The 17,156-nt window shown below is 41.6% G+C and overlaps 1 protein-coding gene across 2 annotated transcripts in view; it reads left to right on the forward strand.

The window, feature by feature from the left end:
• SLC25A22 (solute carrier family 25 member 22) overlaps nucleotides 1-17,156 on the forward strand; it is a 67,133-nt gene that overhangs the window by 35,075 nt on the left and 14,902 nt on the right. The window contains exons 2-5 of one of the 2 annotated variants that reach the window (XM_082228455.1): nucleotides 2,946-3,062; nucleotides 9,421-9,546; nucleotides 10,542-10,597; nucleotides 15,652-15,742. In XM_082228455.1, the coding sequence (XP_082084581.1) occupies nucleotides 3,043-3,062; nucleotides 9,421-9,546; nucleotides 10,542-10,597; nucleotides 15,652-15,742 (293 nt within the window). In that variant the 5' untranslated portion in view covers nucleotides 2,946-3,042. Of the gene's footprint in view, nucleotides 1-2,945; nucleotides 3,063-5,904; nucleotides 6,006-9,420; nucleotides 9,547-10,541; nucleotides 10,598-15,651; nucleotides 15,743-17,156 lie in introns of those variants that run through there. The other variant, XM_082228456.1, reaches the window with a different exon arrangement.

Consider the following 17,156-nt stretch of genomic DNA (forward strand, 5'->3'; position numbering starts at 1 on the left):
TGTTTTGAAATGGGTGCATTTATGCTACTGTTTCTTCCGACGCATGGACAAGTTTGTGGGTTAAGAGCTCAATTGCATTGCAGTTAGTTGGCTATCCAGCTAACAGCCCCCCACCTTCCCCTAGCGCCCAATCACTTGCATTAGGAATCCAGGCTAGCATGCAGGGTTCTGCTTAGTAGTACCTAGCACATGTTAGCCCACTGACAAACATATCTTCCAGAGTCTTTTCAGTAATAAAAACTACGTATATGGAGACAATTGTCTTCTTTATTTGCTTTAGTAACTCTTCAGCTATTCAGCAGAATGTTTTCAAATCTGTATTCTTCCATCTTAACCTGTTCTGTACTGCTGTCCTTATGCTACCAGACTGAAGTTTCAGGAGCTAATTTATCACAGATTGCGTCACTTCTCTCATCACTTGAAGACATTGTTTTAGGACACTGATGAATGTGTGAACTGTCTGTACTGAAAAGCAGGGGTTTTTTCCCCCAGCTGGGGAAACTGGGTTGTCCTTAAAGTGGGAGAAGTGGGAGTTCCTGCCCCTGTTTTTCTAGAAAAGAAGCACTGCTGAAAAGTGTTGCAGTGTGGTGGCAGAGGTGGGGGAAACAAAAGCTCTGCATTTTCTTGATTTGTAATAACTGTTTCACACATACAGTACATGCCATATCTGAATAGTGAAGAAATAGAGTACACACAATTATGTGTGTGTGAATTTGCACTAGCACTTACCTAATCCAGTTGGAACAATATCACTGTTGCATATTGTGTGCATAGATCAAAATTTTCAAACTCTGCAGAGAACAAATACATCTTCCTTTTTCCGAAATGCGTTATGTAATTTTTGATGAGAAAATATGTGTAGAGATTGTTGCAAAAAACATGCATTGAGCGGTGCTCAGTATCTAAAACTGCAGGGTTATTTTTAATTTTATCTTGCCCTATGAGTAAAGCAATGATATATCATACAGTACTGGCAAACAGTATAAAACAATAGTAATGTTTATGAAACCAAATACAAAATGCACCACAAGTTTGTGGATCAAATTAATACACCAGTGTGCCTGAAAATCCTGAGTGAGTTTTAAGCAAATAATAATAATAATAATAATATAGTAATTTATTATTTATACCCCACCCATCCTGCTGGGTTTCCCCAGACACTCTGGGCGGCTCCCAACAGAATAAAACATCAAACATTAAAAACTTCCCTAAGCAGGGCTGCCTTCAGACGTCTTCTAAAAGTCAGATAATTGATTATTTCCTTGACATCTGATGGGAGGGCATTCCACAGGGCGGGCGCCACTATGGAGAAGGCCCTCTGCCTTTCCCCCTGTAACTTCACATCTCCCAGTGAGAGAACTGCCACAAGGCCCTCGGAGCTGGACCTCAGCGTCCAGGCAGAACGATGGGGGTGGAGACGCTCCTTCAGATATACTGGGCCGAGGCCATTTAGGGCTTTAAAGGTCAGCACCAACACTTCAAATTGTGCTTGGAAACGTACTGGGAGCCAATGTACATCTTTCAGGACCGGTGTTATAGGGTCTCGACGGTTCCTAAATCTAAGGCTGTCACTTTAGGATATGCCCAGTCACTTTAGGATACAGCATTTACTTTTTTCAATTTTTCTGTTTTGCATGTGGGGCTTATTGTTGCTTCTTTTTGTAACTCTGCACAGTTGCGTTTAGTATGAGGTTCATTAGAAAAAAAACCTCCACCCTGCATGGTTTCCCCCCTTTTTCTTCATACTTACTGTTTCATTCTACCCCACACTTCTCTTCATTAAGAGTTTTATGCAGAAGGCACTTCTTCTTTTTAAAAACTCTGCAAGCCCCCCCCCCCCTTCTGATCCCATTCTGGCAGCACAGCAGTTTAGCACCTTTAGGCAGGCGCCTCGCCTGGGTACCACGAGATGAGTGGGTGTGATTTCACAGTCTTGCTTCAGTTAGCAGCAGAAAATAGCTTGGAAATATACTGCTCTTAAAACACACACGATTAAATGTGAATATGAATAACTTACAAATGAAATGATGTTCTCTATGTAGGTTTGGTAAACATTTTGAGAATCAAGATGTTTCTGCATGACTTGAGCCAACAACCAGTACAAATGGAAGGAACTTCCATATGGATCTGGTATAGATTGCAAAGTAATATAAGGATCAAGAGGCATGGTTTGCAGTGTGTCTGCAGTGTTAAAACAATGCTGTGTAATGGTTTACTCAAAATATTATTGGGGTTAGTTCAACAAGTTGGCATGCCTGCTTGACCAATTTTTCAACAATCTGACAACTTAATAAAGTTAACCTGATTTAAAGGCAATCTAATCCAGGGGCGGACTTGTGTGAATGTGAGAGGTATGGTCCATTCATGAGAACATGTAGAGGGGGAAGAGACATCACTGCAAATTTCCACTTGCCAGAGTGTCAAGAAGTAAAAATGGTGTAAAAGCAGGAGTAGGCAACCAAAGCCCAATTGCTTTCTCAATCCAGCCCACGGACGGTCTGGGAATCAGCGTGTTTTTACATAAGTAGAATGTGTGCTTTTATTTAAAATGCATCTCTGGGTTATTTGTGGGGCATAGGAATTCGTTCATTCTTTTCCTTCAAAATAGAGTCTGGAAACCAGGGATGCCCTTTCTTAGGCAGATCATGTGGTTTTCCTGGGATGTTTGAACCGTGGCATCTTCCTTTGTAGGTCATAGACCCTGGAAGACTGCTCTTTACTGTTTTAAAATTTGGATGTGGAAGAGAATATATTTTATACTCTTCTTTGGGTTTTTAGATTATGCCTCTCTGTTGTTTGGTCCTTTTCTAAAAATGAGGATGCCTAATCTACTTTGCATGATTCTCCTGATGATGACAGAGATTGTAAGTGCTCTTATTGACTATAGAAAGCTTATAGCGATGATGAGAAACTATAATCCTGGTATTATTTCTGTCTCTTTCTAGATAACCATTTGCTCAGAAATAGGTGACTGAACGCCAAAGAATTTGAAAGACTTCTGGAAGAACAAATCTAGTTTCCACAAGATCAAATCTGTATTAAATGGCTGATAAACAGATCAGGTAAAAGCATTTCTTTCCTTCTTCTCTCAACTGTTGTCTCTACTTCTGGTTCCTTTTGCCCTTCCACATTTGCTTTTCTTCATTCGTAAGGTCCACAACACATCCCAAAGTACTCTCTTCTTTCTCTACCCCTTTGCCTCTGCTCCTTTCTTCATTATTGCCCCTGATGGTCTTGTGGTTGGAACAGAAGAGGAGGAACAGCACATGGAGCAGATCCAAACATTCAGGCTGCAATGCTGTGCCCACTTAGCTGAGAGTATACCCTGTATTCCATGGGACAGGAATACTTTTGAAACAAGGACCTACATGCTTGAAATCATATCTGCATAGGTGATTCATAAGCTTTAGACATCCTGCATGTTTGGGAGACAGGCCCAGTTGTTAGATTTTGAGGTGGATAGATGCACTTTTGCACTGGGATGCAAAGAGTTGGGTTGTTGTTTCTGTCTGCACAAGGTCTTTTCTGTTCCCCTTCTTTTGGCAGCCACTTGCACTCTACAGAAAGCTAGTTATCGGGACACTCCATGCGGCAGCATACAATGTAATGTGAGTGGATTTAGCCAGGGGAAATTAGTAAACAATCAAACTCGCACTCATAATGCACAGTGGAATTACTTTCCACTAGTATATGGACCTGTTTGTCCTTAGAACTAGATCCTTGTTAATTTAATGGGACAAGTTAATCATAACTTGATTTAACTCCCATTGAAATCAGTGGGAGCAAAGTTCAACTTAAGTCACTCTGGAACTAACCCTATAATTCTGACGTTTAAAATAGAAGTAAGTTAAATAAGTTTTGTATGATGCTGGCAATATTAATTTATTTTAGAGGCACAAGAATGCAGCTTTGAAATACCAATAATAAAAAACTGGGGCATGCAAACATCTTTTAATGAATGTACATATTTATCTGGGGAATAGAAAGTCTAGAGAAGTTAAAACAGGCCATATGCAGCCTCCAGCCAGATTTTATCCAACACTTCAGGTCCCCTCCCAACTATCAGCAGGGAGGGAAAAGGACTTTGATGTTGTGCAAAGTTGTGCAATTTCAACTCTTTGTGAGAAGATCAAATCAGGGAGCAAAATGTCTCATCAGAATTCTGCTTCTTACAAATATAGTATGCATGCAATTTAAGGCTGCAAAGTTTGAGACTATAAAGTAAGACTGTGCAGTGATCTTATTTTAATTATTCTGCTGGGTTTACCAAGCTCTTTTTGCCTTTTGCACAGTCAGGACAGGCAAATGATGTTGCAGAGTTGTTGTTTTTTTGCTGCAAACATTGCGGGGTTGGGGGGGAAGTATGAGGAAAATGGAAGGTGACAAGTCAAGTGGGGTTACTAAGAAATATATTGCCTGTTTCATGGAAAATAGCTTTGTGATCTTGCCTATCTATTACTGGAAGGCGATCCATGACAGCTTTCCATTGGGTGAATATTTACCAACCCTGGGTTAAAGCAATGGGTGATGTTGCAGAAATTATATTAAACTAAGGCATAATATCTGATAGTAATGGCATGTTTTTCTAGGGGTTAAAATTAGTGCTATAGAAAAGATTAATATGTGTTATGTGCTAGGGAGAGTCTTACCCCACCAATAGTCTGACTGAAGCATTTTGCACCAGCTGGAGCCTCCAGACCAGGCCCAAGGGTAGCCCCATGTACTGCACTTTGCAGTAATCAAGTCTAGAGGTTACCAGTGCCTGAATCTTCTGTTGCCAGACCATCCCTGTCCAATAATGGTCACAGAGAGTGTAACAGCCATAGCTGGTAAAAGGTTTTCCTTTCAACTGAGGCTACCTGACCCTCCAGCAACAAATTTGGGTCCAGGAACAAGTTAAAAATTCCTAATATGCTATACAAGCAATAAGTTATCTCCTCTTTGGTAGCCAACATACAAAATTCTGGGTACTACTACTACTACTAATAATAATTGAATTTATATACAACCCTATACCAGGGGGTATAAGAGCAGTTCACAGAATAAAATCAAGATATAAAGCCACAAAATGCATAATAAAAACACAATAGCCCCTCCCCAAAAAAACACATTTTAAAAGGGCATAGGATCTAAATCAGATCAAGCAAAGGCCTAGTTAAAAAGGAATGTCTTTGCCTGACGCCTAAAGATGTATAATGAAGGTGCCATGCGAACTTCCTTGGGGAGGGCATTCCACAGACAGGGAACCACTGCAGAGAAGGCCTTTTCTCATGTTGCAACCCTCTGGACCTCTCAAGGAGGAGGCACACGAAGGAGGGCCTCAGAAGATGATCTCAAGGTCTGGGTAGGTTCATATGGAAAGAGGCGGTCCTTGAGGTATTGTGGTCCTGAGTCATTTAAGGTACCAAATATCAAACTAAAAGCTTGGTCCTCAGCATATCTCTGTTATTTATGTCACCATTGTTGTCTTAATAAACCAAAGTATTTTATATTTTGTGGGTTTACATTTGACCAGCAGGCAATGAACTACAAGATGTTAGGGCATGAACCAGAGGTGGGGAACCTCTGGCTCACTGGCCAACCTTGGCCTGACAGGCGCTACAAGTTGGCATGTGAGGTCATTCCCCGCAAACCACAGCTGCCTGTCACTCACTGGGTGATGTTAGCTGATGGGTTTAGTCCTGCTGGATGCTTGTTCCCTTTGGGGAAGCAGGCTGGGGAAGCAGACTACTCCCCCCGAACCCCATGGTTCAGCTTTGTCAGGTGGGTTACTCTACCCACTGGGGGATGGGAGATGATGATGAATCTGGCCCACTAGGATGAAAAGGTTGCCAACCCCTGGCATGCGCTGTAATTATGTAGCTAATTTGTTGTTTTGTACCGTCGCAGCAATCTGTGACTTTAGAATGGAATCAAGCAAGTGTTCTTGCAGTGTCTGTTTAACAGACAACAGAGCTGTTTAACAGACACAGAATATATCACAGCAAATGGCACGTAATGCTCAGGTGAGTTGTCAAGGCCCGACTTTGATACTTCTGCTTAATGGCTGGCTCTTCCGCATCAACCATTTTGGGTGTGCTGCTAGACCTTTCCTGAAAGGCGAGTCTCCCTCTGAGAATCTGAGCAGCTTTTCTACTTGCTGTTGCCCTTTGAGAAAATGTCTTCTGATTCTTTGGCTCTGCTTACGTCCAGCCATTGTCTATTTCACGAGTGATTTTCCAATTTCATTGTTACCTAAGAGCAGCTTTTGTAGAGAGAGCCTTAGCTAGACAATGAGTGTTGTCTTCTGACAAAGAGTTGGGGATTTTGTTATTTTAATGGTTTCAGGGAAAAGAGATCCTCTTACTGGCACATCTTATAATTGAGACAGCAGGTTTTAATGTGTGTGGTTTTTAAAAAATACAGGATAGGACGACACAGAGAACTACTCACTGTGTGACAACAAACTCCCTTGGTTGCCCTGTGGGATTACTTTTTTTGAGTGAAAGACAACGGAAGCACAACCCTTTTGATTCTCTGACCTGGACTCTTTAAAGGCTTTTGGTGCCATCACAAATGGTGTCCTTCTTGATATCGGTTGTCTAGGGTAGGTTTGAGAGGCACTGCCCAGCAGTGGTTCTACTCATTTTTGGATAGCCATTTCCGGAAAGTAGTGCTGGGATAATACGCTTCACCCCTTAGTGCTTTGTGAGTCCACAGGGTTTCCATGCTGTTTAACATCTACATGAAGCTGCTGGGAGAGGTTATCCTGAGATTTGGTCTGATTTGTCACCCATAAGGAGATGGCACCCAGCTTTCTCTCTCACTTTCGTTGGACTTAGCTGAGGTTGTCACAACCCTGAACCAGTATTTGGGAGTGATTATGGGCTGGGTGAGGGTGGATAAACTGAGACTCAGTTCAAACAAGAATGCTGATAGTGGTTCATTCACCCAGGTGATTATTTTCAGCCTATTTTACATGGGATTGCATCCCCTATAAAGGACCACAGTTTGCAATCTGGGGTGCTTATTGATCCAGCACTTTCATTTGAAGCTATGTTCCTCAAAGCGCTGTTATCAGCTTCAGCTAATTCACCAGCTGCAACCTTGTTTGGGTAAAGATAGTGTGGCTACAATTACCGTACCCATGTTCTGGTAACCTTCCATTTTAGACTATTGCAATGCATTGTATGTAGGCCACCTAATAAGTCTGCAAATGCAGTTGTTCCAGAATAGGGCACAATATTCTGGGCAGTTTGACTATATTAACTGTGTCCGTCCAGTTCTAGGCCCAATTTAAAGGTCTGATTTTGAGCCATACAGCCTAAACCATTTTGGACCAGATTGAAAAAATGTCCTCTGCCATATGCATGTGGTGGAACTTTAAGACCCTCTTCAAAGACTTGATTCAAGTGACCCTGCCCAATGAAGTAAGGCAGATAACCAATTGGGGGGGGCACTCACTTATGCACTAGCCTTCCAATGAAAGCTAGTCTTGCACCATCTTTGTCAGGCATCCCCAAACTCAGCCCTCCAGATGTTTTGGGAGTACAGTTCCCACCATCCCTGACCACTGGTCCTGTTAGCTAGGGATGATGGGAGTTGTAGTCCCCATACATCTGGAGGGCCGAGTTTGGGGATGCCTGCTCTTTGTGGTCTTTTTGGTGCCAGACAAAGACTTTTCTGTTCATCCATATGTTCTATGCATCTTCTGTAGTCTGGCCCTTTCAGATTTTCTCGTGTTTCTGATTTTGAGAGTATAGTGGGCTTTGTTTTCATGGTTTATTTTGTATGTAAGTAAGTGTCTGGATTTATATTAGTCCAGCTGCCTAGCTGTACTCAACTGATAATATTTAGGCTGCATAACACACACCAGAGAGTGTGGGTTGGAGAGTGAGAATACTGGTTTAGACCTGTTTGCTGTAAGAGATTCTTTGTCAACTTGCACAATTGTGCTGCAGAATACAATGGAATTGTCATTATAAACTTTACGCTGGGATGTTTTTCATAATCTGCTGAATTTCCAAGGTGGTCCAGTGTTAATTTACTATAGTTTCAGATTTAGAGGAAGGGAAGGCTCCATGATTTTAATTGTTTATAAATCATGAAATACAAACTCGGAATAATCAGCTCTGGATAACTATTTTTTTTAAGGCTGTTATGTCTCTCTTGCTGAGACCATCCTCTGCATGACCAGCTGTCCCATTCCTGGCCTATTCAAAAGCCCTCAGTTCTTTTGTCAGTTGACCAAAGTGGAGCTCACTTCTCACTCCCCCCCCTTCTGATAAATGTTCTGATATAGGCTCAGTGCCAGGCATTATAGGCCCTAATATATGACTGAGCACAAAGATATAAAGTTTTTTTTTTTTTGGCGGGGGTTTCTTTTAAACTTAACTTCGTTTGAGAGGTGGGTTTCCTGCTCTTAGTCTTCATTATTCTGAAATCAGCAAATGCAAGTAAGTTCTATAATACTGCTTTTGTGCGACTGGTGAGTCATTACTACTGCTGCTGCTACTACTACTATTTTTTCCCCTTTTTTCTGCAACTGTTGCAATCATAAAAGAATTATGTGAATCTCAGGCTTTCCATGAAAAACTTTTCTGATGTCCTGTGACCATGAGATTATGTAGATTTTTCTATGGCAATTGTAAACATGCTTGCTTGACAGCAGCACCCATTTATCTTGTATCTGAATAGGCACATTCCAAATGAGGAACTCTAGTCTGGTGTGGAAAAACCAGCTAAGAGTCCTGTGATTCCTTAAGTACCATAACCTTTCATGAAGAGGAGTCTCCATAACTGACCTATCTGATGAATGGGACTCTAATCCACGAAAGCTTACACCACAACAAATCTGTTGGTCCCTGAGATGCAATGAGATTTTTCTGAGGTGCTAGTACCTACGGGACTGCCTCTCCTGGTATGCCCCATGGAGGACCTTAAGGTCCACAAATGACAACACTTTGGAGGTCCCAAGTCGCAAGGTGGTTAGATTGGTCTCAACTAGGGCCAAGGCCTTTTCAGTACTGGCCCCGACTTGTCACAAGACACTAGGGCCCTGTGGGACTTGACATCTTTCCGCAGGGCCTGCAAAACAGAGCTGTTCTGCCTGGCCTTTGGTTTGGACTCAGTCTGACCCTTATGTTTCCCTCCCCTTATGGTTTTGATCTATGGGCTACTTTTAAAATGAGGCTGCATTTTAAATTGTATTTTAACCTGTATTTTAAATTGGTCCCCCCCCATTATGTTTTTATTTTAATTTTACTGGTCTTAGCCGCCCTGAGCCCTGCTCTGGCCAGGGAGGGCAGGGTATAAATAAAATTTATTATTATTATTTATTATTATTATTATTGTTAATGTATCTTGATTGAACATATGGCTGCTATAGTTATTTCACCTTTTGATGTCTTCTTGTGCCTCTCTTATTACTTTTCCTCACAGTTTACCTGCCAAGCTGATCAATGGAGGGATAGCTGGGCTAATTGGGGTCACCTGTGTATTTCCTATTGATCTGGCAAAAACTCGCCTACAGAATCAGCAGAATGGCCAGAGAATGTACACAAGCATGTAAGTACTTGAGTTACGAAGTGAAAGAAATTGTGTAGTAGTTATTCATCAATCATTTCGTTTTTGAAAAATCAATTTGCATAGTAGAGTTGCTTTGCAGTACTGTGCTTATTTTTTCTTATTTGAAGAAGAGTTTTACATTTGGGTCTTGCACTTTCAGTAGTTGTTTAGAAGAGGGAATTTCTTTCTCCTATACTACTATCAAATGTGCAACAGTCCTTCTCCTGCACCCACCCTGTCATCTCTTATTATAGAACATAATATATATATATTTTAAGTTTCAATTTTAAAAATTGAAATGACTCATGATTAACTTCTTGGTTATCATTTGTACAGGGTATTAACTTTAAAAACTGAGCCATCAAAAATTCAATGTAAGCCCCTACATACTCAATATTCCTAATGGATTACAGCTGCAATCCTATATGCACTTACCTTTGAATAAGTACCATTGAACTCAGCAGACGCTTCTGAGTGGACAGGAATAGCATTGCACTCCATGCCCCCCGTTCATCTGTAGGCTTTAGCATGGGGACAAGCAAAAAGTGTTAGGTACATGATTCCAAAGAAATCTGTAGATCAGGAAAGCAGTTTTGCTACTGGCATTGCCTTTTAATTAGCTAAGGATAACTCCTGGGGGTTGTTATGATATGTCTTATGAAAGGCAGTGCATCCTTCAGAGAGAGGTGATGTTGCTTTTTGCTGTACCTGGTCTTGTATCGGTTTTTACAAAGACTTCCATTTTTCCACCAGCATAAAACTGGGGGAAAATGTTCCATCTCTTTTCTGCCTTTCTAGTGAAGCCTGCTGAGGTGTATGAATTGCCTGCTCTTCTCACCTGCAGCCAGATGACTAACACAGGACAAAGAGCAGCTAGCTGAGCAATGTGACCAGACTTAAAACACTATTTGTAATGACTTATGTTGTACCAAGGGACTGAAACTATGTTTAAAACCCCAATCAGTGACTTTTCTTGTCCTCCATCTTTTCAATAGGTCTGACTGCCTTATCAAGACAATCCGTTCCGAAGGGTATTTTGGCATGTACAGAGGTCAGTGTTAAGCTGCATTATTATGAATGATTTATCACAGTAGGAAGCCTTGTTGGAGAAGGAGGAAAAGATGCTATTCCTGGATTTGGGTTGCCAACATTTAGTCCTGGCGTTCTGTGCCTTTAGGATCTGCATGGTAATTTGAAAATCAACAGGCAAAGCTTTTCTCAGGCCTAGAGCGCTAATTTGTGTATAGGTTTGCCTGTGGGGTGAGATATGGTGAATAAGAAGAGCAGAGTTCCTGCACCACCAAGGTGGCCTTGGCTATGAGATATGCCCACATCATTTAGCAAAGTGCTTTCTTGTTTCCTTTTGTTTCTATCCTTCTTACTTTATGCAGATTTATTTGACATCAGCACACTGATTCAGTTGATTAATCAGTTAAAACAACTGAATCAACTAATGTAATTGGAGCAATGCAGTGGGGGACAATTCCATTGGAAAGAAATATGAAGCAGAAATGGACAGAAAAATGCAGAAGTACTGGAGGATGCCACTTGATACCATCTTTTTCAGGATTCTTTTTCTGGAGATTTTTATCTTCAGCTAAATCTAGCTTAGCTCATCTTCACTGCAAAGAGGGTAGAATTTTAGAAGCTGACTTGTGCTTACAGATGGTATTTTTTTACTTGAGTTGAAGAATTTTTGCACACACTAATTTTGCATGCAATGTTTTGTGGCGTTTACCAGTTTGTAATGAATATGGCTTCTTCCCTCACTCTTTTTTACTGCTGGAGTGTGTTGTTCTTCCAGACCACACCGTTAAGAGTTTGGGTTATGCCCTGAATAAAAAACACTTTTGTATCCAGTGCCAAATTCAACCAAATACTGGATGGAAAAAAGGCAGTATCATCAGATGCAAATACTTCCCCAACAGGAGACTGCTTGAAAATAAACTTTATAGTGGGAAAGTATTTTGGTTTGTGTTTACTTTGGTGCATTCAAATTCTTGACTTCAGAATGGCTTTATAGGACAATCTGGCTTGGAATTTCTTTCCGTGGAAAAGGTTACTGCTACTTTTACTTATTATTTTGATTCTGACTAAGTGTGTGGAAGGGATTATTTTTATCAAGGTGGAAACCACACACTGCAGTTTTTTAAGTGCCCAGGCTCCTGTACAATGGGATCAGCAATTGTAGCAGTGGGTTCCAGAGGCAAATTGTTGGTTGCTACAGTTGCTGCTTTTTTCCTAGGTGGTGTCCCATGACTTTAGTGGCTGTGTGAGAAGCTGAAACCCGGCCGGTAGAGCTCTTCCCACCACTGTATCTGCACACTGAGGAAAAACTTCATCTGTGCTGAATTTTTGCTAATCATGCAGCTGTTTAAAAGCAGAAAGGCTCTCTTAGATAATAAAAAGTAGTCGGTGCTTGCAGAGGGGAGAAAGCGTGTAACAAATTAGCCAATTTACCTTTCAGTTAATCTTACATGTCTTATCTATCTTGGCTTGCATATTTCTGTGTGTGGTCAGAGATCAAAGATACATAGTTGGAGTTCAAACAGCTGTAAACCTTGGAAGTTTTTCATGCGATTAGGAGGGTGCAGTCACAACTGGAATCTCATTCATTTTCTTGTAGTATAGAATTGCAAGAGCGTGCAGATCTGTTTATAAGACGCATTCATGCAGTAAACCATGGTTGTATCACCTTGGCAGTACAGTTTACTATTGACAGTTTACCTTTAATTAGTTGATTACGCAAGTGCAAGTTGAATGACCTTTGAAGTTTGTTTCTCCCAGTTGAATAGGATCTTACCAGATCTTGGTCAGGTTTCCCAGAAAAGGGGACTGGCTTTGGGCAATGGGGATGCCGTGACTGACGGTTGAGGGCAAAGTGTTCTTGCTGCCAAGTTACAGGTGGGTGGTGGGCAGACAGACAGAGGTGTGTGGAGTGGAAGCTGCATTAGGATTGGCTGGTTGAGCAGTTGAGTGGAGAACAGTCCCTAGACAGGGAAGCAAATGGCTGTGTTTTGTGTCAGCTCTGACAAATTCATTGTAACAAGCAAGGAGTTGAGATTTTACTTAGTGCCAAGCTCATTGTTCATCATGTGCCCTCTCTGGACACGTGGGAAAATACAGATGTACAAAACAGATAACTTTACTTTGAGTCAGGAAGGGGTGGGATTCCTTTGCAGCTCCTTAAATATCTCAGTACAGTTTCTGGATGGCTGCTCCTATTCTTGTGAGCCCTTGGACACTAAGGGCATGAAGCTTCCCTCCAGTTTGCTCTGCATCGGTTTCCTTTTGCGTTGTGAGTGTGCCAGGGCCAAACCTTTGCTAAACGGTCTCTGTAGCACAGAACTGGAGCAGTGCAGACCACCCAAGGCAGGCAGCCTTCTTACTAAGAATACCCTCAACGTCATCCCCAGGCTCCCACTGTAACAGGCAGACTATTCCTAGCTGCTGGATGGAACATAATGAGGCTTTATTTAACTTCAATACATAGTATATTTATACATTTTGTGGCTGTTCTATAACCTCTCCGATTGTGTCCTCCAGCAGCACGCAGTAGTACATTGATGCAGATCCCACTTGTGTCAAACATCAGCTCTGCTGAAGTTTATTTTCTCTTTAGCCTGATAAATGCAGATAGGTGCAAAAATATTCATAACCCTCAGATTCATTGACCACTGTTGTGTGGATTAGGACATTGCCTATACACAATTGCATATATTTTTGGTAATATATTCTGATAACAAAAGTAGAAGCTTTGTTGCATTTGCAAATGTATGGCAGGGAATTAGATGACTGATGCAGAAGGGAAGAAAAACCACACATTCTATCTGGTTTCTAATATTTAATGCTTCCATATGGCTGACTTTTTTTTAAAATGGTTGACTTGTACAAGCACATTGATGATTAGCAAAAATTTCCCAGTGTTGATTCATTACCAATTAAAGCAACAAATTAAACAGTACTACTTTGCATGAGAAGGATGTATATAGAACAAGATTTTATAATAAAATATATTTTATGAGAAACACTGAGGATTTTGTTAAATGGAAAGGAATACATGAAGCATTTTAGTAGAGCAACAAATCAACCAGGTAGTTGTTCTTGATGTGTAGTCAATCTATCAAAGGTTTATAGAACCTTAGTAAAACCTTGTAAAATGCTGGCTTTATGGTGACTGTCTGCTCTGCCTCCCAGTCATTTGCTGGCGTCTGAAGCCTGGCAGCCTTATTTATGAGCAATTCTACATTTCAGCCCTAGTAAATTAGGCAACGTCTAGCATCAACACCCCTGGCCTGTATGCCGAGGACTGCATTTTGGAGACTAAAAAGTACTGGGAGTCAGCGGAGGTGTGCTTGTCTTTCTCCAGTGATTTGCAGCCACACTGGGTTACTGAGGACAAGGATTATTATAGCTCCCCCCTTCCCCCATCAAGCAGCTTTGCTGAAAACATTAAAGATTTAGAAGAAAATCACAGATTGACCTTTTATCTGGAAATACATTTTTCCTGACTTTAATTCATTTGAGATACAAAAATATTGACCCAGAAGCTGTTTCATTAGTATTAGTATACAGTGCACCAAGTTTTTGTATGCTGAAAGGAGTTCAAGTGGGAGAGTGACTAGAGCAAGATGAGCGCGCAACCCCAGAGTCGGTCACGACTGGACCTAGTGGTCAGGGGTCCCTTTACCTTTAGCAAGAAAGAATATGCCAGTCTTTGATAGCCGTTACCTAGATGATAGGAATCAGTGCCAGCTCTACGCTCAACCACTCTCCTTGAATGAGCTCCTACTTCTCCTGCTAATACCCATTCCCATGACCTTTCCCTTTGGGGCCCAGCCTGCCCAGCTGGCTAGAGGGGAGAGGCAAAGGAAGATGAGGCGGATGCTTCTCCTCCTTGCTCCCACTAGCTTAGAGGGCCAGGTGAACAAGTGACAACAGCAAAGAAGAGAAGAAACAGGGCTCCAGTGGGTGGCAGTGGTTCCCTGTTGGGTGAGGGCTTCAGCAGCTGTTCTGACTCCTGACCCCAGGGATGCCTTGAGCACCTAATCTAGTTTGGCCCTGAATCTCAAGTGTAAGCAACCTTTAGAGGAAGAGATTGTTCAGGAGATGGCTCTTGCCCTAATCTACTGCAGATGGCCCTTCATCATGCAAAGTACTCTGTGAATTCTGCATAGTTGGGGAACAAGCAAACCAAAGGTCATCCTTCTCATGGGGGAAATGCAGCGGCTGAAACTGGATTCCCTTTCCTAAGTGACCTCAGTGGCACGGGTCACTCTTGTGTCACTAATGCTGCTTTCCTTTGTTATCCAGAGCAGCACACAGTTTGTAATGCCTTCAGAGGGATTTGCTGTTTGTTGCTGCCAATAATAGAGTACACACATTCACCATGTGAACGTCACGTGCTGTTTACATACCAGAGGACAGAGTTGGGTGTGTGCCTACTCTGTTGAAACTGGAGAAAGGTGCTTTGGTATGGTATGCTGCAAACTAGCTGCCAACCCCTGATGCTGACCCTGATAGGGATGCATAGATTGAACACACTTTTTAAACTGAGGCAAGTTTTAGTTCTGAACAACGGAGCTTGAGGCCACAGTTAGGTCAGTGTATGCTGTTAATTAAGTAGAGATGCTTATGCAGAGTTCCTACAGGAAATACTTCTCTCTCTCTTTTGTGGTGCAAAATAAATACTTAGCAAAGTGCTTTGCATACATGAACTCAACAATTTTTACAACAATTCTATAAAGTAGATGAGTATCTTAATTTCCATTGGATGTACATGTCTGTGAAGCAGACAGTGGCTTGTCTAAGGCTACCCAGTGAACAGATGGTTGAGGTGAGAATTTAACCAGGGTTTCCATCTCCTAACTCTTGGATGGAAATGGGTACCACCACTGGCTTCCAACATAGCATACATTTTGTTTCTGGTGTGGCTCCTAGAATTGGTCTGCATTTCTAGCTTCTGTTGATTCTACAGTGCCTTATCTCCCCCAGCTCAGTTTTCTGGGTGAAGTTGATGGTCACCAAGAAAACACTTTTTTTTTTTTTAGCTTTTCAGTCTTCCCTAATGCTCTTAATGTTCTGTTTTCCATATTTCTTGCCCAGGGGCTGCAGTGAATCTGACACTAGTGACTCCAGAAAAAGCCATCAAACTAGCTGCCAATGATTTCTTCCGGCATCATCTGGCCAAAGATGGGTGAGTGTGATAGAGGGCACTGTGTATAATGTTTTCTAGGAGGGGTGGCATGACTGGAATATTTTGATGGCACCCCATTGCTTCCAGTGTGGATGCACTGAGGCAGCTGTCCATAGTACTTGGTATTGTTGCCATTGAGTCAAGTGCAGTATTCAGCTGCTTGACTGCGCCTGCTTTGAAAACAATGGGATACCACTGACACATTTAGTTTATACCACAGACAAGTGTTTCTCTTTCTTTTGGAGGATGCACTAGTTTTTGGTTGGAGGTGACTTGTCCCTATTTTGTGGAGACCAGTGCTCAAGACAATATTATTCCCTTTCACTTACTAATTTATTAAAGTAATATATTGACATTCATCTGAAGATCTCAGGGCAGTTCACAACATAAAAATACAAAATAAAAACACAAAATGCATAATAAAAACAAAGCAAAGCAATAGCCCCTCCTTCCTACAAACACATTTAAAAGGACAAAGAATGTTAATCAGCCCAAGGCCTGGTTGAAGAGGAACATTTTTGCCAGGGTCCTAAAGATGTATGATGAAGGTACCAGGTGAGCCTCCCTGGGGAGAGCATTCCGCAAATGAGGAGCCATTGCAGAGAACGACTGCTGGTCACATGGGGGGTCTCCTTTGAGAACAAGGTTGGCATCTGAGTAGACTGGTTTGTTCAGTAATGATTAAGGTATTGTAGCTCATTACAGAGAGATCATTTTGGGGTTCAGATGTTAAGCTTATTATAAATAATTGCAAAGGAGATTACGCAATATTCAATATCTAGTTTGCCCAAGGCCAATTGTGGAGCTATTCATGGACTAGGAAAGACGCAATTGCATTTCTAGGTTGATTGTCACACACTCTCCTGGCAATTTCCTTGGACTGTTTGCAGGACACTGTGCATACCATGAAGTCCTCCTACCAGAGATGACAACCCCAGTAACTGCTGCCTTTTATATGTCCAAAGGGACAGTGACCATACTTTTCTGTCTGCAGCATTTGGTGGGACCTGATTTTTTTTTTGCAGAGGCAAAAAGTTACCTACCCTCTCCCTGCATGCCATGATGCTGATCGGAAACACCACAGCTATAAATTTTCAAGCACATTTAATTTACACATTTAAAGCATCATCGTCACATTTGGCCGTTAGCTGAAACTAATAAAGGTATTACCTCACTATTACTTTTGGATGATCAAAAAGAAGCATTGAGTAGTAGAGGTGTATCTGAATTTCACAGAACCTTTATACAACAGAGTAGATGTGTCATTCTGCACACTTGATCAAGATGATGCACGGGAATTGAAAGTGAGAGGCTGCTGACTGAAAGGACTCCTTTGCATCTCAGCCAAGGTTACTTTGCCACCAAATGTGGGAAAATATCCAAAAACAAAGGCAGTATCTGTGATTATTCATGT

This window comes from Podarcis vaucheri, assembly GCF_965113315.1.
Source record: "Podarcis vaucheri genome assembly, chromosome: 1".
Classification (NCBI taxonomy): Eukaryota; Metazoa; Chordata; class Lepidosauria; order Squamata; family Lacertidae; genus Podarcis; species Podarcis vaucheri.